Below are 25,987 nucleotides of genomic sequence, written 5' to 3' on the forward strand. Positions count from 1 at the left end.
ACTTACACTAAAAAAGGAATTCCAATTCAGCAAAGACTGTTGAAATGGGAAAGCAAAAAAAAAAACACATGGATTTGACTCTAGAATCAGGATTAGCCTCAATCTGACCATTCCAAAGGTCCAGAGTTGTCGTTTTAGCTCTACAAAATGAATTAGATTTTATTTTAACAGAAAAAGGTTTCAAGAATGTTGCTGTATGTTGTTTTGGATACAAATCTGCTCAAAAAAGGCAGCCACAACAGCAGCAATTAACCCAGCAAAAAGGTGAAACCTTAAGTGGAGCGGCTCTTCCAGCAAAGAATTCCCTTTTGAACAAAGGAGTTGGAGCATAACCGCAGCCTGTGTGTGTCCGTCAGTGAAACGGATGTAGCTGTAAAGTAACCACATCATTGAGAGAAATCTCTCCATGTCTCGCTTCCCTTCCTATCATCCTGTTCTCTAAGTCGCACCACTACTTTGGGAGAGCGGTAGAGTTATTAAGTGTGGAATCTAATCCTGGTTGGCAGCTCATCAAAGTAGCAGTACCAAGTTTCACTGTGGATGTATGCGCAGCGGTTAGAAAGAGATGTCTGAATTAAAGTGGAGGTACAGGACATTTGCCCTAACTCCCTGTCACAGACATATACATCGAGTCCCGAAACTTGAGGCTGTCAGAATTCCTTCACTACTCACATAGTGCACATAGTGCGTTCGTCAATTTGCAGTGCTGTTTGAATCTGCAATTCTAATATCAAGTCCCCTAAAAAATTCCCAGAAGATCAAAATAAACAACTTTTTTCTCACTTTGTTTTTATTTATTTTTTACCAGTTTTCTAAACCCAGTACAGTACAGATCAAAAGTTTGAACACACCTTCCCATTTCTATTTGCAGAAAGAGTAACAAATACACAGATTTCCTTCATTGGGCGCCAGACGTTTCTCTTCAGCATCACTTTTAACCACAAGAACTGACAGGACACCATTTCCCATTTCAAGTGCAAAATTCCTGGACTTGGGACTCTCTTGGATGGGTTTAGCTTTATCCCATAGTTGGCAGCACTAGTTATCCAATATGGCAGCACCCCTGTTTAATTCAAGAAGGGCCCAAGTCCAGAGACTTTAGTTTGCTAGTCCTCTGAAATGATAAAAGTGAGTTGTTTCATATGATAGCATTTGTAAGCTATGAACTGGAGCTAAATCTTGATAAAGTATTAATCAATTTGTGTAGCCTCCCTTTAAGCTATGCAATTAAAATCATTTCCTGGAAAAACAAACCTCTTGGACTTGGGCCCCTTTTAGACTAACCAATTTAATTAATAAATTCAAACCCAAGTGATGAACTCCAATCATTTTAATCTGGTAAAAATTGAAGTTTTTGCAAAACAGTAACTGAAATTCTGACTAAATTCAAACCATTATAGAAACATAGACAAAACTATTTTCTTTCATTAAATTGACTATTCAAGTACAATATTGTATACTTTAACTACATTTATAGATTTAAAATGTTATTGAAAACTGGGTCAGACTGGCGACCTGTCCAGGATATCCCCTGCCTTCGCCCAAGAGTGGCTGGGAAAGGCTCCAGCAGCCCCGTGACCCTGAAAGGGTTAAAACGGGTTTAGAAGATGGATGAATGAATGTTCTTGAAAACAGGAAATAAAAGCTCTTTTACATGATGAACTGATTTTTTTTTACATCCCTTTGGGAAAACATTCATAATTTAAACACATAATGAAAATGAATCACATGCCTGTTTTCCTTAATCATAAAGTCACATAGAGTTTAATTTATGTTGAAGTGAATTGTCTTTTTTTCAAGATTAGGCTACATCTCTGACTTTTCCCCCCATTTTGGTGTTTTCAATGTGCCTAAATAGGAGGAATGCTCTGCATTAATGTTCCCATTTTGTTCTTTATGAAATCGGACAGTTAAAACCCTTTTTTTAAGAGGTTTCTCATATTTTTCATCTGATCAGATCAATGTATGTGCTACAAAAGTACGTTCAGCTCGTATTGTCACACTTCCTTAAAATAATTTTTTTATCTCGTCAGTCAACAATCCGTCTTGTTTTTGGTTTTACACCCATACATGATCAGCTAAGCCTGCGGCCATGGGGATGGTGGGAAGTGGATACCTTGAGATTACAAACTAGAGTCGATCATGGAACACCGTGATAACATTTCTAAATCCACACGCCAACTTTCCTCTCCCCTTTCCCTCTACTCTGCTTTATTCCCTCTACTCTTCTTGAAATCTGACCCAGCAGAGAAACTTGAGTTACAGTTTTTATGGCTTAGCAGCCCAGTGCCATATACATTCCTTCCTCTCTGAGCTTCTCAGCTCACTCTCCGGCCTCTCCCGCCCCCTACATGCCCACTCCTTCTTCTTGATTACCCACCACAGCTCATTTTACCATGCTTCACATTAAGTAGCCAGATGAAGAAAACACTGTCAGTGAAGCATGATCCCTCACAAGGCCACATTGTGTCTGAAATAGATATATATTTATCTACATCTTAATTTTACACATGAAAAAATTAAACAAATCCTAAAAACTGAGAGGAGCAAACTCTGCTAGTTTGTGGAAGTTTTCTGCAGAAAACGTGGAAGTTTTCAGCTGAAAGATAATGCTCTGTGCGTGGCAGCCATCACGCATACTGCATTTTCGCAACCATTAGGCGCACTTAAAAGTCTTACATTTTCTCCAAAATATAGGGGGCGCCCTTGCGGCGGTGCGCCTAATATGTTGTTGTGGGACGTAGAAAAAGACAGCATGAGAACGGGGGAGGGAAGTGTAGGCGTGAACAACAGAACATTGTTTACAACATCTCTGAAGCACAGTTTAAGCTGCAAGCTATAAGCTATGCAGAGGAACATGGGAGCAGCTGTAAGAGAATTCAAGATGAATGAATCCATGGTTCACAAGTGGAGGAAGCTGGAAAACGAACTCCTACAAGCAGCTGAGTTTCCGCAGAAAAAAGGTGACTCGAGTAATGCATTAACGATCAACGATCAGCTTGGAAAAGCTTCTCTGCAGTCACCATTCAACTGAGGGCAGTTACACTTACAGGGGAAGCTTTTGTTTTTGTTTTATGACCCATCCGGGCAAGGATTACGGTGCCACAGCAGATTACAATGAAAAGCTGTTCATCTCTGCTCCTACTGCAGTAAAAAGATCGCCGACAAACACCTTCAGCCCAGCCCCATCATTGTAGAGAAGAACGGGAGCAGCACGATAGCGATATGCACAACGTGGGCACAGCTTTTTTGTAGTGGGAGGCAGCGCCTGGCAAGTTACGCCACACTTGGTGAATGGATTGTAGATTCTTGGGCTAATGTGTCTGCTTGCACTGCTTCCAAAGTGCAGAAAAGCCGGCATCACTCATGAGGAGCCGAACGGCAACGAGACAGACTCTGACAATGACAAAATGGAACCTGCCCTGTTCAATAGAATTTTAGCCTGGCTGTTCATTTCAGATACAAAGAGATGAAGACTTTGATGGATTCTTGAAAGCTGATTGATGACTGAAAAAAAATAAATACAGTACAGACCAAAAGTTTGGACACACCTTCCCATTAAATGTTTCAAATACCGAGATATCACCCATAACCGAGACCGAGCCCTATAACCCAGTGCGCCCTATGGTCGTGAAAATACGGTACATACCAACTGGGCATTTAAGAATGCATATGTAGCCCATGGTGTTCACACTGAACAAGCAAGAAGAGCTTCTCTTCTTTTTTAGTGTTTACTAGCCCATACTTGTTTATTTCCTACCTACAGTTGGAAGAGGCTTGGTGCAATATGTCAAAGTGAAGCAAATTCGCGATTTGGGCACAAAACGGAAACATTCAGTTCATTGCTGCCATTCTTGCAATTGCCGATATGGATGACCATCATATCAGGAGAGTGGCCTTGGTTTATCTTTACCTGAAAAACAAACGCCAACATCAGACTCGCCGCCGTGTCTGGTTTAACTAAGCAAGTTTGGTGAGTTTTGCCAGCTGCTACACCTGGTTAAAGTTTGACCTGGTTTAGCTGGCAACATGGATTCAATTGTCATACGTTTTGTGCGTAGAGCCCAAAAACAGTTGTAAAAACTTAGCACAGAGCATGAGTTTTGATCGCAGAAGCCTAAAACGCTCGCTCACATAGGCTTTTCATTGGAAGTGGTTGCTTGAACGATCGTTGCTGAGGGACGTCTGTACGTAGCTTTAATGAATTTTACCAATCCAACCTAAAGCTGAGCTGCTGTTTACATGCATCTAAACCAGTGTTCATCAGATTCACCTTAATAGTCAGACTTTAACCATTAGTGGGTTGTAAATTGAGTTTGCCAGTCATATACTTACAGCGATAGGAATGACACAGACCCCCTTATTGGTGTAGTTTTCATTCAAAATGTAATGTAAATTTTTCAAAAGGTTTTTAGCTTTGAATTTTTGCTTTACCACAAGTATACAGCGGGGTAAAAAAGTATTTAGTCAGCCACCAATTGTGCACCTACAAAGATGAGAGGCCTGTAATTTTCCTCATAGGGTTATATTGTATGCTCGTAAAAGTAATCCTCAGGTTTTACAAAATAAGAATGTGACTCAAGTGCTTTCCCACCATATTCTTTATTTCTTCTTCTTCTCTTCACAACGTAACGTACAGAACTCATAGTCAGTCATACAACACGCCATCTAGTGTGGTGGAGCAACTGAATACATAACATATTTTGCCCTTTGTATAACCTTGTGCTATCTTAGATGACCCCAACCTTCCATTGAGGTGTTCTCCCTACCATGACAAAGGTGGATAAAGGTGGAAAGATTTCATGTAATCCATGGACACCAGTGAAGATCACAAATCATTGAAGAAAAAAGGTTCAGAGCACTGTCTAGTGGGTCTAGAAGACCCAACTCCCAATGTTAAAGTGCCTAGGATAGCACAAGGGTTACGAAGCTTAACAGACCTGTAATGGAAACACTGAAACTTTCAAATAAAATAAGATTTTTCTTTGTGTACCCCCACATTACTCCTCTAACTCAGAAGTTATCTAACAACATTAAAATAACCATAATCAAGAAATCTGCATTAAGTAACTCTTCTTCTCACCCCCCCTTCACACTTTTTTCATGAGACATGACTAATGTTCATAATCATTAAGCTACGCAGGCTTCTTTCTGACCCTTGTGGGTCTGTGCATCCTATTACCAAGTGGTGGTGTGACCTCTGGCTCAGGAATTGCATCCACAGCGCCTGTGGCCATGCCTTGTACACTATCTAGAACCAGAGACCGGTGAGAAGCATTCCACGTGTGTCCCTCCTCCAGCACATACGAACTTTCACCTGCTTTCTTCATCACTCTGACTGGGGCATGAAACTTTGGCAGTCCTTTTTTTACATGAAAGGGCTTTCTCACTCTGATCAAGCTTCCTGCTCTGATTTGTGGCACCTGCACTCCTCTCTTAACATCTGTGTTAGGGTTGTGCCTAACTCCATCGGGATGTGGTTGACTGACATCCCGATGGAGAGACACCATCCTGATGCCACGCCCCCGGCACGCTGCGAGTCGACACCATAAGACGCGGTTACATGTGTAAAATATCTTGATGGGATCAATGGTCGGATTAGAATCCAACCGTGTAGATGGGCCCGGAAAAACTTTTTCAGATTAAAAAAAACATTCACATGGGTCACACTTTCGGTCGGAATAAATCATTCGCACATGCGCAGCAGTGTTTTTAAAAACCGGAAGCGAAACTTAGTTCCGCCGAGCAGCTACATACATAGATACGTCAGCTCGGTTATTTTATTATTATTATACAAGATGATCTCCTAAACGTGCTTTTATTAATGTTACGGTTATTATGAAGCGCCTGTTCGCTCATCATTTTAATCCGTGTGGTCAGTGCTTTTTCTGTTAAAACCGGAGCCGGAAGCCAGGATTAGCAGTATGCTAACACGGGCTAACAACATTAGCATGAACATAAATCCATGCGTTAAACGCTACAATCTGCATCTTGGCTGCACGTAAATATGTGGGAATAGCATCAGCCTTTATTTTGTCGGGACACGACTGGAAACACAAATGTTTGAACGGTTTCTAAGGACTGAGCGTCATTTTTGCTTCGAAGCTTACACACTGCGTTAGCTAGCGCTCCGAGCTCTGCCCCGACACACACTTTTACCGGGAGACCCGCTTCTCCTAAATTCCGGTTGCTCTTTCACGCAGAGCTGCGGGACGGATCACAGTCCTAAATCTCCCACACGTAACAAAGCATCCTTACTTCCCCTAAAGCACAAAACTTTAAGTCCGTCTGCTCTGCTAGAGACACGGTCGCTCGCTCCACCGGTCTAATCAAACGCAGGACCGGACCACTTCTTTTCTATTTTGTTTATTTGATTTTTTTTTAAAGTCACTTCCCTCAGTTTAGACTGGATCATCGTGGATGAGTCATTATTTGGGAAATAAAATAAATAAAGTAAAATGACGAATGGCAATTATATATATATATAAGAACGAAAAATTAAAAATAGCCCCCCCCCCGACGATATCATCGTCCATCCAGATGGTTGACTGCAAACATCGTCAACTGCCAATTTAGGGGACATCGCCCAACCCTAATCTGTGTAGGCTTTTGATGCTCTCTATTTTGAAGTAACACAGGTATGTAGTTGTTTCTCTGATAGCAGTGGGGAGAATTAATTGCTAGACCGATATCAACTTTTGCGCGCATCTTCCTGTTAAACAGGAGTTCATACGGTGATACCCTTGTGGTGATGTCATCCATATGTGGGTGACTGTCCTTCACCATTGCCTTATTTGGTTCACGATAATCCACACGCATTCTCACATTCCCATTTTTTTTTCAGTGTCACTACAATGGGACACACCCAGGGAGATGCATCCATCCTTTCTAAAACTTACATCTCCAACAACCTCTCAATTTCAGAAGAGACAACTTGTCTGATCGAGACCGGAAGCCTTCTGAGCTTTGGTTGAACATCCTCTCTAATCTTTATTCTATGAATGAAACCTTTTGCTAGACCCAGCTTTTCAGCCAATGGTTCAGTTTTAATCTCCGCTGGAGCTGTTGATGGAGCTACTGGAGCTGGAGATGTAACTGTTGGTGAAGAAACTGCTGCAGGAAGTACTGCATTGCTGTCAATGGTGAGCCTCAGCGCTCTGAACAAGTCCAATGCTAGAAAAGCTGTGCCTGTTTTCACTACATACGATGTAGCTGGTACTTTAGCATTAGCATGCTGCACTTTAGCTGAGAAACAGCCTAATACGGGACTTTGGACTTAGTGTACGTCACTAGCTTTGAGGCTGGCTCAGCAAATGACACATCACTGAAGTGCTCTCTGTAGAGGTGCTCAGGAATTATAGATACAGCAGAACCTGTGTCCTCCACTAATGCAGCAGAGCATGAATCTGACTGTGTACTTATGATCACTGTGCATCTTTTGATCTACTAGTTCATCTCATAGCATCAGTACTGTGTTCGTTTCAAGAACAACCACTTCTCCCACCTTAGCTGTAGATTTGGACTTAAATACACGGGCAAAGTGTCCAGTTTTGCAGCAGTTTCGGCAGATCACTTTGGGTGCAGGACAGTCTGGAGCATTGGCGATATGAGCTGCAAAACCACATCTAAAACAACACCGGTCCAGTTTAGATGCTGTTCCGGGCTCGGTTGATTTATTGTTCCTTACTTTGGGTGGGTGTTTTGGCTTAGCCGTCATGACGTGCATGGAAGCCTCCGATGGTGATGCAAGTGGCTGAGCGTGTCCCATTGCTAACTCCACTTGAGACGCCATCTTTACTGCCATTTTCAGTGTAAACGTTCCCTCCGTTTGCACCAACAATTTCTCCCATATTCTCAGACAACTAGCATGCTGATGAGCTGGTCCCGTATCATCTCATCTGTATTTTCAGCAAACTCATATGAGGCCGCCAGCGCCCGCAGTGCGTCCACATACTCAGCAACAGTCTCACTGCCCAATGACAGCCCAAAATATCACTACTGCAGAGGAGATCTGCATGAAGGAATGAGCCAAAATACCAGCAACATTTTGTGAAAACCTTGTGAAGACTTACAGAAAATGTTTGACTGCTGTCATTGTCAACAAAGGACATATAACCAAGTATTGAGTTGAAATTTTGCTATTGAACAAATACTAATTTTCCACCATAATTTACAAATAAATTTAATGTGATTTTCTGGATTTTTTAAATTCACTTTGTCTCTCATCGTTGAAGTATACCTATGATGAAAATTACAGGCCTCTCTCATCTTTTTTTAAGTGGGGGGGGGGGGGGGGGGGGGCTTGCACAATTGGTGGCTGACTATATGCTTTTATTCCCCACTGTCACAGCTATTCCACATAATTTTAATAAATCTTGGAATAAATTGAATAAATCCTTGGAACAAGGTAGAGGGGGTTCACCTATTTTTTAGAAATTTTTCACATTTTCTTACCCATGTTTTTGCTTTGTTTGTGGATTTAGACATTTTCATTTTGTCATTTAACATTTTATCTTTGCTATAAAACATGAAAAAACAGCTTTATCTTTTATGTTTTTGCAGTGAAAAAAAATGACAAGATCTACTGCTTGGAATTGAGTTTTTTGGACAGATTTAAGTTCATGCTGCAATTCTTGCGTTATAGAATTTAAAATACATCTGTAAAAAAAAAGCTGGAGCATTGCAACAAAAAGTAGTTTAAAAGATAAGTAATTATAGCAAATGGTCACGTAGCAAAAAACTTTCAAAAAGGCCCCAGATTTCTAAGTCCTAAAGTAAAAAACTGCAGGTGTAACAGTTTGTTTAAACTCTTCCAAGACCAAAGTCAACACATGAAACAGACACATTCTGATATTTTTGTTAGCTTACAATAAATAAAACTCAGAGACAGAAAAGAGGACAAATCATGCAGCCTTCATGAAATGAGACATTAAATTGACATGTCAGATCTTCAAAACATGTTATAACAGATGTCAATTTGCCCAACTGTGAAAGATGACCCATGTCACAAAATCTATCATCCAACAGCAAAAAAAACCCCACCTCAGACCAGCGAATAAAGCAGTACGTCTGACTGATGGCTGTCATCGTGCAATTATTTGGCAAGAGTGATTTATTCTCAGAATACACTCAGTGTGTTTTTTTCTACTATCATTATTTGAAACCATTTGGGTGTTTTTGCAAAAATAAACCCCCTCTGGTTTCAAATGATTGTAATTTTAGTCATAAACTGAAAAACCATGAACCAGATGTAAAAATAATAATAAATAAATAAATAAAAAGCACACTTCACTGTTAAATATTTCCTCTCCCCATCTTTTCCTCAATCTCAGTGTCTTGAACATCTACTAACTGATTTTTGTTGCTTGTTATGGAATAATAAATAGAGTTTTGAATGCATTAACATCCAACAAATAGATCTTGTGATGCTGCCATTAAAAATATGTTGCCTTTTCAGTAGTGGAGCAGTGGGATTGTGAAGATTCCAACACAAGAAGGCTTTTCCTTCCATGGTAGTTTCCAGAATCAAACCCCAAATTCCTGCAATTCTTGGTGGAGTGATCACCTGCGCGCTTCATCAATGCAAACACCGGCTGCTACATGTGTACCAACAGAGGGAAGATGCAGACAAAGCGGGATGGAGGGAGCGCGTGCACGCCTGCAAGCAAACACACAAATGTCAAGAACGCGCCACATTGAGCCGCGCGGAGCTCGAATATCACAATCAAAAAAGCAGCAGCATGAAGGGGGTAGTGTAAGCCATGATTGAGCACGAAGGCCCACGACACGGGAGACAATGCGCTCCGGAGCGCGTAAAGCGCACGCGCGCACATCTGGATTGCACGCACGCAGCTAGTCAAAACATGCGAGAGTGCATGCAAAGAAGAACTCCGAAGCCAATAAATGTCACCCCCACCCCCGCCACAGACGTTTATTGGCTTGCCGTAAGAGTATTAATAGTAATACTAGACGCGCGGTTGACGCCTTCACTGACGCGCCGGATTTTCCATCAACTCCGGATAAACCATGAAGGGCAGGGTGCGCAAACCAGTGGGGTTGTGGCACGAACTTCCCCATTCAAGAGTGGCAGCGAGCGGCTGCAGCATCTATTGTGCGTCCGTAGCTGAAACAGCTGGCGCTCAACCTGCACGTGACAAAAGAACTGAGCCCATAAATCAAAGTTTGGCGGCGGCGCAGCAAGCAGCCTCTTAGGTGGACGAGGATTTCCATCGAGTACATTAGAATAGCGCCGGAACGCACACACAAACACACGCATTCACAGGCATACTCATCACAGGCGCTCCACGCGTAAATCTCATGCAGCTGCGCACGGAGCCGCTTTACCTTCATCTCTTCATTTATTTCCCTTTTCACCGGGTGAGCTGGTTTGCGGCTTCTTTTATTTTCCGGAGGTCTGCCCTCTTTTTCCATCTCTGCCATTATTTCTCTGTGACACTTCTGTGAATATTTGCAGTGGGGGGTGAGGCGGCAGCTGTTTACAGTCGCGAGACGGCAGGGGTCTTGCAGCTTCTCCGCGGCCCGTGTGACGCTCGTGATGCCGCCCAGGGCTTGCGGTACACGTATAAGTCAACCATCCTTTGCTTCGTATCCCTCTCCCACTCGGTCCGTGCGCCAGTGGTGAGCCGCCGGTGTGAGTCAAAGGAGAGGTTGACTGAGGGGGAGAAAAAAAACGAGACAGGGGGAGGGGCGTCCGCTGAAACATATGACGCGTTGATGATCAGAGGTGGACTATTTCTTCTCGCTTTCCCATAGAGTGCAATCAGAGCAGCCTCATCCACTTAGCGTTGCGGGCTCTCACCGACTGTCTACGTAACGCAGCAAACAGGTGCCCGCCCTCACGTAGTCTCTTCAGGGAGGTCTGCTGCGGGTCACACAGACATCTGGTTCTGCTGATCCCAACGAAACCTCACCTAGACTGATGAACATTTGGATGAGTAATGAAACGTTTGGAAGAAAAATTCTAGGTCCAGATTTCATGACTGAACTTCAAGACACCGTAACCCTTGTGCTATCCTAGGCACTTTAACATTGGGAGTTGGGTCATCTAGACCCACTAGACAGTGCTCTGAACCTTATTTCTTCAATGATTTGTGATCTTCACTGGTGTCCATGGATTACATGAAATCTTTCCACCTTTATCCACCTTTGTCATGGTAGGGAGAACACGTCAATGGAAGGGGGGGGGGGTCATCTAAGATAGCACAAGGGTTAAAGAGATGACATGAAGGAAAGAGCAGCTGTGATGAGAAACTGCTCGGTCAAAATCTAAATCAAAAATGAAAAGAAGAATATGGACACCAAAGACAAAGTTTCAGTTTTCTTTTCTCTGCCTTTTCTTCACAAAGCATGCAGGTAAACTCAGAGGAGCTGAGAAAACTTCCAGATTAAGACTCCACCTGTGTGCACATCTGGTAAACTGAATTAAATAGTTTATTAAAAGACCAACCCCAATAAAAAACATGTTTTTGATTTATTTATCTTGTTTTTGTAGCATTTTTCTGATGACGGAGGACACATATAAAATAAAATTGAGCTTAAATTTGAATTTCCTAGAATTTCTTTATTCATATTGTTGTGAATCGGGAGCAGACAAAAAATTTTTAAAAAGGTTGTAGGTTTGACATGGACATACAATGGTGAGCCACAAGCTCTCTGCTCAACTCCATCTCCATTCTGATGCATCCACTTGCAGACAAGTAGATCTACGTCTTTGTTTTCCTCATCTGGATAGCGGCTGAACAGCTCCAATATTGCTTGCCATTTTTTCTTACACCAGCAATGTTAAGGTGGGGGTGGGGTGGGGGTTGTAAACTAGCATGAGAACGTGTAAAGAGAGGGATTAGGGGAAATGGGGGAAGACTTAAGGGCCGTACACACCAGGACGAAAATCGGCGCACGTTATTCGCCAGCGTTTTTCAACACGTTTTTTGTGTTCACACCCAGACGATGAGTCGAGCGAACATGCAATTTCATTCCCTGACATTAGATGGCGCTAAATGTAAAACAGAAATACTCCTGTACATAAGGTGGCGCTGCGCAACTTTACGCTTCTTAAACTCGCTTTTCACTCAGAAGAAGAGAGCAAGTATTTACGCGCTTGTCAGAATCATACAAAGAAAACATGAATACTTCCAGCACCAGTAGCTCTAGCTCCAGTTCCAGAGATGAAGAAATTATTGTTCTGTTGAATGATGAAAGACGCCGGAAAAGACGCAGATTTTGGGTACATCCCATAGTTACAAGAAGAGAAGAACATGGGGAGTTTTATTGACTGGCACAAGAGCTGAAAATGTATCATGAGCGTTTTCGGGGATATTTTAGAATGTCCGTCATTATTTCTTCGTGGCAGTGTAAAATGCTACTCGGCGTCTATCTTCTTCGCTGGTATGTGTGCTCAGCAAGGCAGTTTTGTGTTTGAGCACCCCCAAGTTGTGTTTTACTTTAATTTCAGAAGCTCCAGACACATGTGCAAAAGCGCCAATCTCATTGGTCGTATAGTTTTTGACGCGGCGCGTCAAACCAAAAAAACGAACCCGAGGCTTTTTTTTAAAAATGACGCTTTTACGCGTGACGCTTTTACGCGTGGCGTTTTTTGCGTCGGTGTGCACACTCACATTGGTGCCCTTTGTTTAGTCACGAGGCGTTAAACGTCGGCGAATATAACGCGCGAAATTCGTCCCGGTGTGTATGGGCCTTTACTCCACACCAACAGACCCGACCACAACTCAGAGGTGAATTTCTAATCAACTTCAGCCGCTCTGCAGAAACTATGTCCTACAAAATGACAGATTTTTTTGATTTTGGCTAAACAGAATATAGTATTCCACTTCTATTCATGGGGTTAGGGACTAGAGACACCCACAAATACGTAGAATCCGCGAAAATGGAGAACCACCCCCCACCCCACCCATCCCTGTGGCCAAAGAATGTCCGTCACTGATCCTTACTAATCAAAACACATCTGAAACATTACTGATGCTTTCTGAAACATTTATAAAAGAATATTAGAATATTGCTCAACATCAAGAGTTTTTTTTTTTTTATTAAGAGCAACAGTCTGTATTGTAGTGTACTTGACAATGCACATTAGAAGTGTCACTCTGCCTCTCTGTGCCTTAAAGCCAGGAGCCACTGCTTCCTCCTTTTGCGAGAGGACCTCCAGTGCGATTTAGGCAAGGCGTGCATCACTGCTGCACCTTAGTCAACTTGAACTGTATGTGTGTACTGTATTTTTGTTGTATGTCTGATCTTGTTCGGGTTGGACTGGACTGTAATTTCGTACGTCAGTGTAAAAGCTGTACCTATGGCAATTAAAGATTCTGATTCAGATTTTAGCATAAGGTGCGTCAGTCCGGCAGCAGCTTGTTTAAAGCGTCATTTCTTCCAGAAGAGGCCAGTTTCTATGGAAGTGATTCTGTAGCATAATTAAAAATAAGAGTCAAACCAGAAATGCTTTTTCTTTTTCAAAATGAAGCTGCATTTTTTGACTCAAAATTAAAATGAAAAAGCAATCCACCAAAATGCTTTTTCCTTTTCTTCTTCAACAGCGCTTATACTGTCACTTAATTAAAATTATAAAGAAAATGGTATTTGACATTTCATTTTCAAAAAGTTCCCTGGTAAATGTGTAGCAAAATTCATTTAGAAATGTCTAATTTGACAATTAAAATGGATTAACAGCAATGCTTTTTCATTTTCACTTAGCAGCACGGAGATATCACTGGCGTCATCGCCCCGCTTCCCCGCTACAAATGCTTATTCGAATTGAATAATGCGACAATGTTCGCAGGGTGGATGTTAAAATGAAAATGCACATTCGTTTTAATTATGACGCAGAATAAGCGGTTTTTAAGTAGAAATGAAAAAGCATTTTGAAGGATTGATTTTTCATTTTAATTTTGAGTCATTTGATGCAGTTACATTTAGAAAATGAAAAAGCATTTCTGTTAATCCATTTTAATTGTCAAATTAGACATCTGTGTGTGTTGGAACCTCCTACGTCCTGAGTTTGTGTCTGCACCGGGATCCTGACATTATCATACTGTACCAAACAGAAGTAGAAGAGAATAAAGGACAGAACTTTGGTGAACCATACTTTCCCCAGCTTCTAACTTCTAGCAGCCAACTAGCAACTAATTGTTGTTTTTATTGAATTTAATTCAAACATGTAAATAGTAAGTTGCTTGCACCATGGTACTTATGGTCATAATAATGGTAATAATAATAGCAATAATAGAAAATCTACATTTTTAGGATAACATGCAGAGCTTTTTATTTTTTTATTTTTAGCATTTAAGAGGTTATATTTCCAGGTATTTAGAGACTTCTCTGAGCCAGAGTGGCACCATTCTCTTTTTTAACTTATGGGTTACTTGTTCAAGAGAATGTGTTTCAGCATTAAACATGGTTACATGGTTTTGTCTAACAAGCTTAGGTTTTAAAGGAACAACAATGAATGTTCTGCTGAGGGCTTGTAAGGCTTTAGGCATGAACTGTGAGTTTAAACTCAGAAACAGAATGGTTAGATAATGTTATTCTGAGCTGCTTTATTAACTGGGGCTATAGAATGCAATCCATCCATCCATCTTTCTCCGCTTATCCGGGCCCGGGTCGCGGGGGCAACAGTCTAAGCAGCACAGATGCCCAGACTTCCCTCACCCCAGCCACTTCCTCCAGCTCCTCTGGGGGGACCCCGAGGTGTTCCCAGGCACAGCCGAGAGACATAGTCTCTCCAGCGTGTCCTGGGTCTTCCCCGGGGCCTCCGCCCAGTGGGACATGCCCAGAACACCTCTGCAGGGAGGTGTCCAGGAGACATCCGGACTAGATGCCCGAGCCACCTCAACTGGCTCCTTTCGATGTGGAGGAGAACCGTTTCTACTCCGAGCTCTCCATGGGTGACAGAGATAGGGTGAGAAGCTCGAAGGGAGCGCCCAGCCACCCTCCGGTGGAAGGTCATTTCAGCCGCTTGTATTCGGGACCTCGTTCTTTCAGTCATGACCCATAGCTTGTGACCATAGGTGAGTATTGGAATGAAGATCGACTGGTTAATTGAGAGCTTTGCTTTTTGGCTCAGCTCTCTCTTCACTACAACGGACCGATACAGCGACCGCATGACTACAGACGCTGCTCAGATCCGCCTGTCAATCTCACGCTCCGGTCTTCCCTCGTTCGTGAACAAGACCCCCAGATATTTAAACTCCTCCACCTGGGGCAGAGACACTCCACCCACCGAGAGATGGCAAACTACCTTTCTCCGGTCGAGAACCATGGCCTCAGATTTAGCGGTGCTGATCCACATCCCAGCCGCTTCACACCTCCCACGCAAACCGCCCCAATGCACGCTGGAGGTCCTGGCTCGATGAAGCCAACAGGACAACATCATCTGCAACAAGCAGAGAGGAAATCCTGTGGTCCCCAAACCAGATCAAGGGGGCATCTGGACTAGATAGACTAGATATAGTGGCTCCTCTGGATGCAAAGGGGCAGTGGCTCTACTCCGAGCTCTCACTGGACGACAGGGCTTCTCACCCTATTGCTAAGGCAGTGCTCAGCTATCCTACAGAGGAAGTACATTTTGGCAGCTTGTATTCAGGACCGCGCTGTTTATTTCATGACCCAAAGATCACGATCATTTTCTATCCATCATGATTTAAATTCTCCTTTTCTACTAAGAGTCTGTATTCATAAGGTCAAGTTTATCCATAAAATATCACTGTATGAGGAACAGGTGTATCAGGTTGCTCTTGCACAGATCATAATTTTTTGTGTGTTGATTTGACTTTATGCTGTTTGTAAAGCACTTTGTGACTCGCTCTGGGAAAAGTGCTATAGAAATAAAGATATTCTGTATTCACTCATAAAGAATTTTCTGTCAAAATAATGGTTTTAATGTCAATGCAGTGTACATTAGTTTGTCTGAATTTGAATGAGGAAGTTGTCTGAGAGACTCATTACATATAAATGATACCCCCATGAGCTGAAAAGTCAACAACATGTCAAGAACCTGCTGTGTATGGAAGCGATTCTGTAGCACAATTAAAAATAAAAGTCAATACCAGAAATGCTTTTTCCTTTTCAAAATGAAGCTGCATTTCTTGACTAAACATTAAATAGAAAAAGCAATCCGCGAAACCGCTTTTTCTTTTTCTTCTTCTTCTTCAACACTGCTCATTTTGTCACTCAACCCTTGTGCTATCTTAGGTGACCCCCCTTACATTGATGTGTTCTCCCTACCATGACAAAGGTGGATAAAGGTGGAAAGATTTCATGTAATCTTGGATGTAAACATGTGGGAATTACATCAGCCTTTATTTTGTCTGGACACCACTGGAAACAAATATTCATTTGATGATTTAGAGTTTCTCAGGTTTGCGCAGCAGCACTTCCGCCTTCGGCGATCCGGCTGCCAGTCTGAAGACAAAGTTAGTCCCGGGGGAAATTTCGAACAAACCGCAGTGTGTTCGAAGGAAGACGGCGGAAGGCGGAAATGCTGCTACGTAGTCCTAAGAAGCTGTGTACAATCATCAGGAATACACAACCGTCAGAAAGCCCTCTCCTCTGCCGCTAACACAGAGCTACAAACCTGGCCGCACTGGTCCCAGTGTCTGTGTCTCTTAGCAAGTGGGGCTACCGTAGTGTGACGTTATCCTCAGTCGAAAGGACCCCGAACGGTTATTGCAGGCCAAATAGTATGGTATCTACACTGGCTCACCAAAGCTTCAATGCAATTCCATGCCATAAATTGAGCTTCGGAGCGCCTTTTGACATTGTGAATACATTTTGTCCCATAATATTATCCCGTAGCTCTCAGTGGTGTGAGTTTTGTTGATAAAATGACCAGATATGTGGCAGGAGGGTCTCTGACTTCTGCCACATAACTGCTGAGTTTGGGTCGCAACTAACGGGCTGTCACTCTGCGGGTGTTCCTTGATGTGCATGTGGATGTGCATGATCCACAAGCAAGGCAAACCCGGAAAGTGTAAACTCAGTCATAAGATTTTATTCAGGCAAACGATTAAAATAAAAGTTTAATTAAAGAAACAATACAAAATTTAGATTCCTCACTTGGTAAATTTTTTGTCACAGATGTTATTTATGCTTCAGGTCTAATTACCTGATTTTATGTTAGAGTAAAAACAGCCCAATTTCCTCCGTTTTTGTTTAAGCTTTAATGAGTTGCATCAGTCACAACAAAGAAACAAAGTCCTTCCTCCCTCTCTGCTCTCTGTCTTTTTTTTTCTGTTTGATAACGCTACAATGGTTGCTTTACAATTGTCCGTGGCTCATCTGTTGCTCCATTCCTGCTTTGTTTACATCACGTGACCACCAGCGACGGTGCCCGTTTTAGATCAGTTGTTCCACTCTGGGCACGGATTGTATTGAATATCAGAGCGAATCAAAGCTCAGTCCAATTGGAAACAAACCAAGACCACCTGGGGGGTATTCCCGAAAGCACGCTTAAACTACCCTGACTTTAACCCTGAACTCTGGCTAAAATCCGCCTGAAGTTGCTTATTCTGGGTATGTCGGTTCCAAAAGACCGGATATGAGTTAGCGTAATTACGCTCGACTTTGGTAACCCTGGGTTAATGCGCCTGCAAGTACATAAAGACATTCTCAATGGATCGCCGATGTCCCGAGTCACCATGGAAACGTGTGAAGAAAAAAAAGAGAGCGCTATACTTCAGTGAGACGGAGTCTGAGATTTTAATGACGGCGTATGAAGATTATGTGTCTATCAAAAAAGTAATACGGCTGCAGCAGCAAAAGAAAGAGAAAAAAGATGCTTGGAGAAAAATAATGGACAGAGTAAACGCAATAGTTTCTGATCTCATTTTCAATTACATTGTGATGTATAGTTCCGTGGTCTGTATCATGGCATGGCAATGGCAACCTGGAGCAGGCAACAAGGAAAGCTGCAACAGCTAAATACCTCCAACGAGTAAGGCAAGTCCTGAGAAGCCAGCTCAATGCCAAAATAAGACCCGGGCAATAAACAGCTACGCACTGCCAGTTATCAGATACCCTGCAGGAATAATAAGATGGCCAAAGGAAGAGATACAGACCACAGATGTTAAATCAGTGAATGTCTCAGGCAATGGAGAGCAGAGGACACAGTGCTGGAGGACAGATCCTCATGGGAGGACAAACCCCTGCATGGGATGTACCACCGGACCATAACTGAAGTGGCTGATATCAAGAAGTCCTACCAATGGCTAGAAAGGGCTGGCCTACAGGACAGCACTGAAGCACTCATCTTGGCAGCTCAGGAACAAGCCCTGAGCACCAGAGCGATAGAGGCTCAGATCTACCACACCAGACAAGACCCAAGGTGTAGGCTGTGCAAAGAGGCGCCTGAAACAATCCAGCACATAACTGCAGGATGTAAGATGCTGGCAGGGAAAGCATACATGGAGCGCCACAATCAAGTGGCTGGAATAATATACAGGAACATGTGTGCAGAATATGAACTGAAAACCCCAAGGTCGAAATGGGAAACACCTCTGAAGGTGGTAGAGAATGAGAGGGCAAAGATCCTGTGGGACTTCCAGATCCAGACTGATAAGATGGTAATGGCGAACCAACCAGACATTGTAGTGGTGGATAAAGTACAGAGGAAAGCCGTTGTGGTGGATGTGGCAGTACCAAGCGATGGGAACATCAGGAAGAAGGAACATGAGAAACTGGAGAAATACCAGGGACTCAGAGAATAACTGGAGAAAGCATGGAAAGTGAAGGTGACAGTGGTGCCTGTGGTAATTGGAGCACTCGGGGCAGTAACCCCCAAACTGGAGGAGTGGCTACAACAGATCCCTAGAAAGACCTCAGACCTCTCAGTCCAGAAAAGCGCAGTGCTAGGAACAGCTAAGATACTGTGCAGGACCCTCAAGCTCCCAGGCCTCTGGTAGAAGACCCGAGCTTGGAGGAGAAACCACCCGCGGAGGGTGAGTGGTTTTTATATATATATATATATATATATATATATATATATATATATATATATATATATATATATATATATATATATATATATATATATATATATATATATATATATATATATACAACTTATAAAACTTAAATGAATTGTTTCAATTGGTAACAAGTAATTGAGTTAAATTTATTCAACCTAATTTCTTATGTCTATCCAACTCTATTGTTTATACAACTCAAATTTACATATTTATATGTCATACTACTCCAATTCAATTAAATGTTTTATCATCTTAATTTATTGTACTTCTGGAACTGTCATGTCTCGTCAAGCGTCCTGTTGTCTCGTGTGGGGTTTCCTGTTTTGTTTTGAAATTCTAACCTACCTCTCGTTCCAGACCTTCCCCTTCCTGCTGTGTCTGCTCCCCACACCTGAGTCTGCCTCATCATCCCTGATCATTCCCACCTGTGCTTCCCCTCCTCATGTATTTATAGCCTGTGTTTCCCTTTGTCCTGTGCCTGTTTGTCATGTGCTTTCACCTGCCAAAGCAAGCTCATCTCTTGAATCAAGCAATTAAATCCTTAAGCTCTGCATCTGAGTCCAGTCCTGTGTTCTGCCTTGTCAGGAACTTTCATATGTCTAAGTTAGAGGCTGCAGATTTTCTCATTTTTATAAAATTTAAATAAATCATACAGGGGGATGGGACCCCTGGGCTTAGGGGACCTGGGCCCTATGCTGGGGGGGGGGGGGGGCGGGGGGGGGGGGGGGGGGGGGCTGTTTGACCACCAAGGGGACAGTCTACCAGCATGAAATCTCTTACTAGGGTGATGAAGGGGGGGGGGGGGGTCAGCCTGCGATGCACCTTTGGGGGAGGAGTTACTTGGCAGTGCTCCCCCTCCCATGGTTGCCATATGGAATAGCCCCCCCCCCCCTCTCTCTCGGTTTTATTTGCACCATAAACATGTAGGGCCTTGGTAGGGGGGATGTTCTGACATCACTGCCAGCAAGCAGCAGATGTCCTTTTAGCCCCCTACCCTCCATTTTTAACTGCACCATAGACAATTAGGGCCCCTTGGTGGGGAGGGTGATGGGACATCACTGTGAGTAATCAGGAGATGTCCTCTCAGTGCCCTACCCGCCAATTTTAACTGCACCTCCTTAGTACACACACCTTCACTCCTCAAAATATACATTCCAACATAAACACACACACACATGCACACCCTCACACACATGCATTTTGCAAGGAAGGTGGGACCTCTGACCATCTGTCCCCTACCCCATCCCTGGTAGGGGGTACTGGGCCCTTGGCAACGGCGGCCGTGTTTCCTGGATGCTGGCTTCATGGGCCCGGCAACCCTCTCTCCACGCAGGGAGAGGGATTCTTGAGCTTCCTGGCAAGGCCAAGAGCCGGGGATCACATCACATCTGAGCCGGGGGTTGTCCGAGTCCCTTTGGTGTGGGTTCTGGTCCTTGGCCTGGAGAACTGGGCCTCGCCAAATTTCCAACTGTGGGCAAGCCTGGTTGGGCCATGTTTATAACACTTCTTATGCACCCCCTCTTCCTCTGGGTGTCCTCCTCCTGGGCGGGGGTGGCCGGCCCCTGCTTTGCTCTCTCCTGGACCAACCGTGGGCCGGATGGGTGGCTGCCTGGAGCGCGGGGCGGGTCTCCCTTGGGAGGGTCCTGGCTCGTACCAGGGGTTGGGGTGGGGGGATGCCCAGAACTCCTGGGTGGTGATGAGGTGCTCGTCTGGGGCTGTGGGCGCGCTTCTGGGGCGAGGCCCCGTGTTGGACCCTCCCGGCGCGGTGGGGGGGCTGCACTCTCCCTCCTTCTTTTTACATTTCATCATCCATTTTAGAAGAACATAAATACTCACTTGAGCACAGGTGTTAGCTCACCTTTGCACTAATATTTTGCGTGATTGAATGAAATATTTCACACTTGTTGGCTTGAAGGCATAAGTATGCGTGTGGGAACAGTATCTGTATTGTGTACATGTTGACATTTCAACATTTTTAGAGCCAACAGGTATGTTAATAACATTTGAGTGTGTGTGTGGACAGGCCCCGCCCTTATAGACCTGTATTACATCTGAACCTGACCGTAATGATAGTAACTATCCAGAAACTGGTTGCTTTGTGCTGCTTGATGGTTTTACCCCCCCCCCCCCCCTTTTCATAATCACCCTTCTATCCCCCCCTCTCTAACATCCCTCTCTCTTCTTCCGTCCTTTCCTTTTCCGTCCGGTCCAACACAAATGATTTTCAAATATGACTAAAATGAATAAAGTTTGGCCTCGATTACAAAAGGGGTTTATTCAGACATACCTTTGGTTTGTCTGAAGATTAATAACCCCTGTTGTTAAAGTAAAATATGTCCAACACAAGAGGCCTTCAGCTCTCATCTGTTTGTCCAGCTGTTGGACAGGACAAGTTAAAATAAATAAATGCTATACAATATATTGCATTCATATATTTATCATGACTCTGACTGTAACTTCAGTTCTTATACTACATTGTTGCACTACTGATGCTAAATAAGCCCATTATCCCCCTTCTCCCTCTCACTAGCCGCGTTTACTTGGGCAAAAGTAATCGGAAAGAACGCCTGATCGGAAAAAAAATGCATCATGTAAACGCGCCATTCGGAATACTCTGCCCCGGTCAGACTCGTTCAGATCAAAATTTCTTTCCGATCGAGATAGGTGGGTTATACCGATCGTTTATCCGATCGTGGAGCATGTAAACGGTCATTCCGATCGTGTGTCACTACTGCTCTGGTTTATGTCACGCATAGATGGTGTTTCGCTGAGAGAAAGCTTTGGAGCGCATACGGGATCGACCAGCTGCTCTGCGGACGCCCCGTGAAAAGCGCCGCTCCGCTCTCGCCCCGCTGGCTCTCCCCTTTCTTTCACCCCTCATGAGGGAGATTCGGGGAAGGGGCGCTTTGTGCCCCCCGACGCTCACTCGCTCCACTGGCACCCGAGTGAGCAGAACAGCCGGATTAATAACTGTGTCTGAGCGGAGGGAGGATGCTGTTTTACATGTGCGTTTCGTTGTTTTGTTATGTGTGGAAGAATTCAGACTGGGAGCCGTCCCCCCGCTCTGGGTTAGCGGCTGCAGGACTCAGGAGAGCCGCCAGCTCACGCAGCGAGTTTGGGGAAGCAGAAATAAATGTCGCTCAGTCCTTTTCAACACTACTGCGCATGCCCAAATGATTCATTCCGACCGAAAGTGTGAGCCATGGAAGCCGTTTGTTCTAATCTGAAAAAGGTTTTCTGATCCCACGTGCACGGGTGAATTTTAACCCGACCATTGATCCGATCAAGATATTCTGCCCATGTAACCACGGCTACTCATGGTGCAGAAAGAATTAAACAGAACTGGATCAAATAACTCGGCAAAACACAGTAAAACAGCTACAACTAAATACATTTGGTCAAAAAGCCACACTTAAACCCAAATCCGCCCAGACAGGCAAAGAGAATGGTATCCCACAATCCCTTGCGGTGCCGATCTAACAGCAGCACCAAAGTTACACCTACTTAATTGAATTAATTTGAATGAAAGTAAAATAAATGTCTGATGACTATGTGTTATTTTTAAGTTGACTGAAAAAAATTATTTATCTTAACTAAAGCAAATAATTAAGTTAGATTAATGTAAAAAGTTTTGTCATTCCTTTTTTTTTTTTTTTTCTTTTTTTTTTCCTTCTAACTTGTCCTGTCCAACAGCTGGGCAGACAGATGAGAGCTGAGGGCCTCTTGTGTTGGACATATTTTACTTTAACAAGAGGGGTTATTAATCTTCAGACAAACCAAAGGTGTGTCTGAATAAACCCCTTTTGTAATTGAGGCCAAACTTTATTAATTTCAATCATGTCTGAAAATCTTTGGTGTTGGACCGGACGGAAAAGGAAAAAGGGGAAGAAGAGAGAGGGACGTTAGAGAGAGGGGGGGTAGGGGGTGATAATAGGAGGGGAAGGGGAATAAGACCATGAAGCAGCATAAAGCAACAAGTTTACTGGTTGTTAATCATTATGGTAAGGTTCAAATGTAGAAAAAAACAAACAAACAAAAAAAAAAAAGGGGGCGGAGCCTGTCCACACACACACTCAAATGTTATAAACACACCTGCTAGCTGCAAAAATGTCCACCTGTCGACATGTACACAAAACAGATAGAGTTCACACGCCTACTTATGCCTTAAAACCAACTAGTGTGAAATATTTCAGTCATTCAGTCATGCAAACTGTTAGTGCAAAGGTGAGCTAGCACCAGTGCTCAGGTGAGTGTTTATGTTCTTCTAAAATGGATGGTGGAACGTAAAAAGAAGGAGGGAGAGTGCCCAGCCATCCCCACCCCAAGACCCCCACCGCAGCAGCAGCGGCAGCCGGAATCCCCCCAACGCCACACGGGAACCGGCAGGGAACAACCGCCGCCCGGGCGACCAAGCCCGCCACCCAGGCCAGGGCCAGCAGGGCCGCCGCAAGGCCCCCAGAGCCAGAGGCCAGGGACGCACGGAGGGAAAGAGAGCGCCGCCCCAGCCCAACCAGGAGAGCAGCCCCCCCGCCGCGCCGGGAGAACCCAACGCAGGGCCCCACCGGAGAAGGACGCCCACAGCCCCAAACGAGCACCCCACCACCACCCAGGAGTTCCGGGCATCCCCCCGCCCCAACCCCAGGTACGAGCCAGGACCCCCCAAGGGAGACCCGCTCCGCACTCCAGGCAGCCACCCGCCCGGCCCACGGTTGGTCCAGGGAGGAGCGAGGCAGGGGCCCGCCGCCCCCGCCCAGGAGGGGGGAACCCCGTGGAAAAAGAGGGCCCACAAGGGGTGTTGTAAATATGGCCCGACCAGGCTCGGCCACAGTTGGAAATTTGGCGGGGCCCAGCACCCAGGAGCAAGGACCAGAACCCACCCCCCAGGGACCAGACACCCCCGACTCAGATGTAATGTGAACCCCCCCACCGCGCGGAGAGAGCACCGCCGGGCCCAGGAAGCCAGCACCCCGGGGACACGGCCGCCGCCGCAAAGGGGCCCGTACCCCCCACCAGGGAAGAGGCAGGGGACAGACGGACCCAGGTCCCACCTTCCTTGCAAAATGTGTGTGCGTGTATGTGTGTTTGAAAGGGTGTGTGTGTGCATGTGTGTGTGTTTATGTTGGGATGTATATATTGAGGGGGGAGGGGTGTGTGTACTAAGGGGGGTGCGGTTAAAATTGGCGGGTAGGGCACTAAGGGGACATCTCCTGATTACTCACAGTGACGTCCCCTCACCCTCCCCACCAAGGGGCCCTAAATGTCTAAGGTGCGGTTAAAATTGGCGGGTAGGGTGCTAGGAGGACATCCGCTGCTTGCTGGCAGTGATGTCCAAGCACCCCCCCTACCAAGGGCCCTACATGTCTAAGGTGCAAATAAAACCGAAAGAGGGGGGGCCCACTCCATACGGCAACCACAGGAGGTGGTTTTGTCTTTCCAACAACCATACGTGGTCTTATCACCCTCTCTCGGTGGAACATTGCAGATTTAAATACCGCCTTGTCCGCCCATGTGTCAAAGTGTCCTTGGGTACTTAGGCAAGACACTGAACCCCACCTTGACTCTGCTGAAGGTTGGTGCCAGTGTTTGGCAGCAGAGACACTATCAGTGTGTGAATGGGTGAATGGGACCAATGAGTTATATCACTAGAGGAGACATCACATGGTTCCGCATGGGAGGAGAGAACCGCTATCTTGGTGAGGTCAAGTTACTACTGCAGTGCATGCATGTGAACACATTTCTTGCGTAATACCTGTTCATTGTGCGGGTTTGAACTGCCAAAATCAGAGAAATGAGTCCATGAAGGAGAAAGGCATATCATTTCACAGGTAAGTACTGTCATTTTTTTCTTTTAATGCTGCAGGGGCTTCATTAATCATACACATGTTGACATGCATGATGCTGCAGGGCTATTATCAACATGCTGCATGATGTACGGATAAATTGCTGTCGACATAAATGTACATTTTATTTTGCTAAACCTGTATACAGCATACTAGGCTGTCATAGTAATATAGATTTATACATTTCTGACTCAGTGACTGAACTTTTATTGCAGGTTTCCAATGGATTAAGACTTAAGGAAAAAGTGGGCCTTAGCAATAAAAAGAGATAACCCAGATGGATCACTGTGGTACCAACTAGTAATATAGTCTGGCTATGTTCAAAACATTTTGTGGAAACACATTTTGATGAGAGGCCAGACTGTTTGCTTGAAACCCGACACCATAATATCTGTGTTACACAAATTGATCACTCACATGAATCAGTATAAATCTATTGTTTTTCTTTGTTGTTTTTTTAGGGTAAATCTACTGTTCACTTTTGGACTTCTTTTGAATATTTTATTTTTTTAGTATTATTATTATTAATAGACTTATTTTTTTATTATTTATTGACTTATTATTTATTTATTGTTATTATTTATTGTATGTATTGACTTACTATTGATTTATTATTATTATTATCATTATTTGCTTTATTGACTTATTGTTGGGTTTTTCTAAATAATTTAAATTACATGTCAAAGAGGTCTAAAACTTCTAAATGTTTAGAAATTATTTTTAAAAATTCTTTGTAATAATTTTTTTATTTTTAAGAAGTCCTGCAACAATGCATTTTCATTAAAGTTTTAGCTTTTAAGGCTGACTGTTTCTCTTCTTTAACAACAATAAATGATGTATCTATATATATATATATTATATATATAAATATATTTACATATATGTATAAATATATATAAATTTAAAAATATATATGGTATATAAAAGCTACTTAGACACCACTAAAAGCAATACAAATCATTGTCATGTGGGCGTCATCGACCTCAAAAAGATGGCGTCGCGCTCCGCCACCGTCGGCCAGGCTTCTAAAGCGGACGTGTCTCCTCTAGTGATAGAACTCATTGAATGGGACTGTGACTGTAAAGAGCTTTGGGCCTTTGAAGAAGAAAAGCGCTTTACAATCATATGTCATGTAAGGAAAGTATTAAGTTA

The 25,987-nt window shown here is 43.8% G+C and overlaps 1 protein-coding gene across 3 annotated transcripts in view; it reads right to left on the reverse strand.

Annotated features, from left to right (window-relative positions):
* sobp (sine oculis binding protein homolog) overlaps nt 1-10,805 on the reverse strand; it is a 120,984-nt gene extending 110,179 nt beyond the window's left edge. For all 3 annotated transcript variants that reach the window (XM_020713659.2, XM_011490823.3, XM_020713660.2), the window contains exon 1: nt 10,345-10,805. In XM_020713659.2, coding sequence (XP_020569318.1) covers nt 10,345-10,440 — 96 coding nt within the window. In that variant the 5' untranslated portion in view covers nt 10,441-10,805. The remainder of the gene's footprint in view (nt 1-10,344) is intronic.
* Nucleotides 10,806-25,987: the final 15,182 nt, after the last annotated feature.

This window comes from Oryzias latipes, chromosome 22, assembly GCF_002234675.1.
Source record: "Oryzias latipes chromosome 22, ASM223467v1".
In the NCBI taxonomy this organism is placed as follows: Eukaryota; Metazoa; Chordata; class Actinopteri; order Beloniformes; family Adrianichthyidae; genus Oryzias; species Oryzias latipes.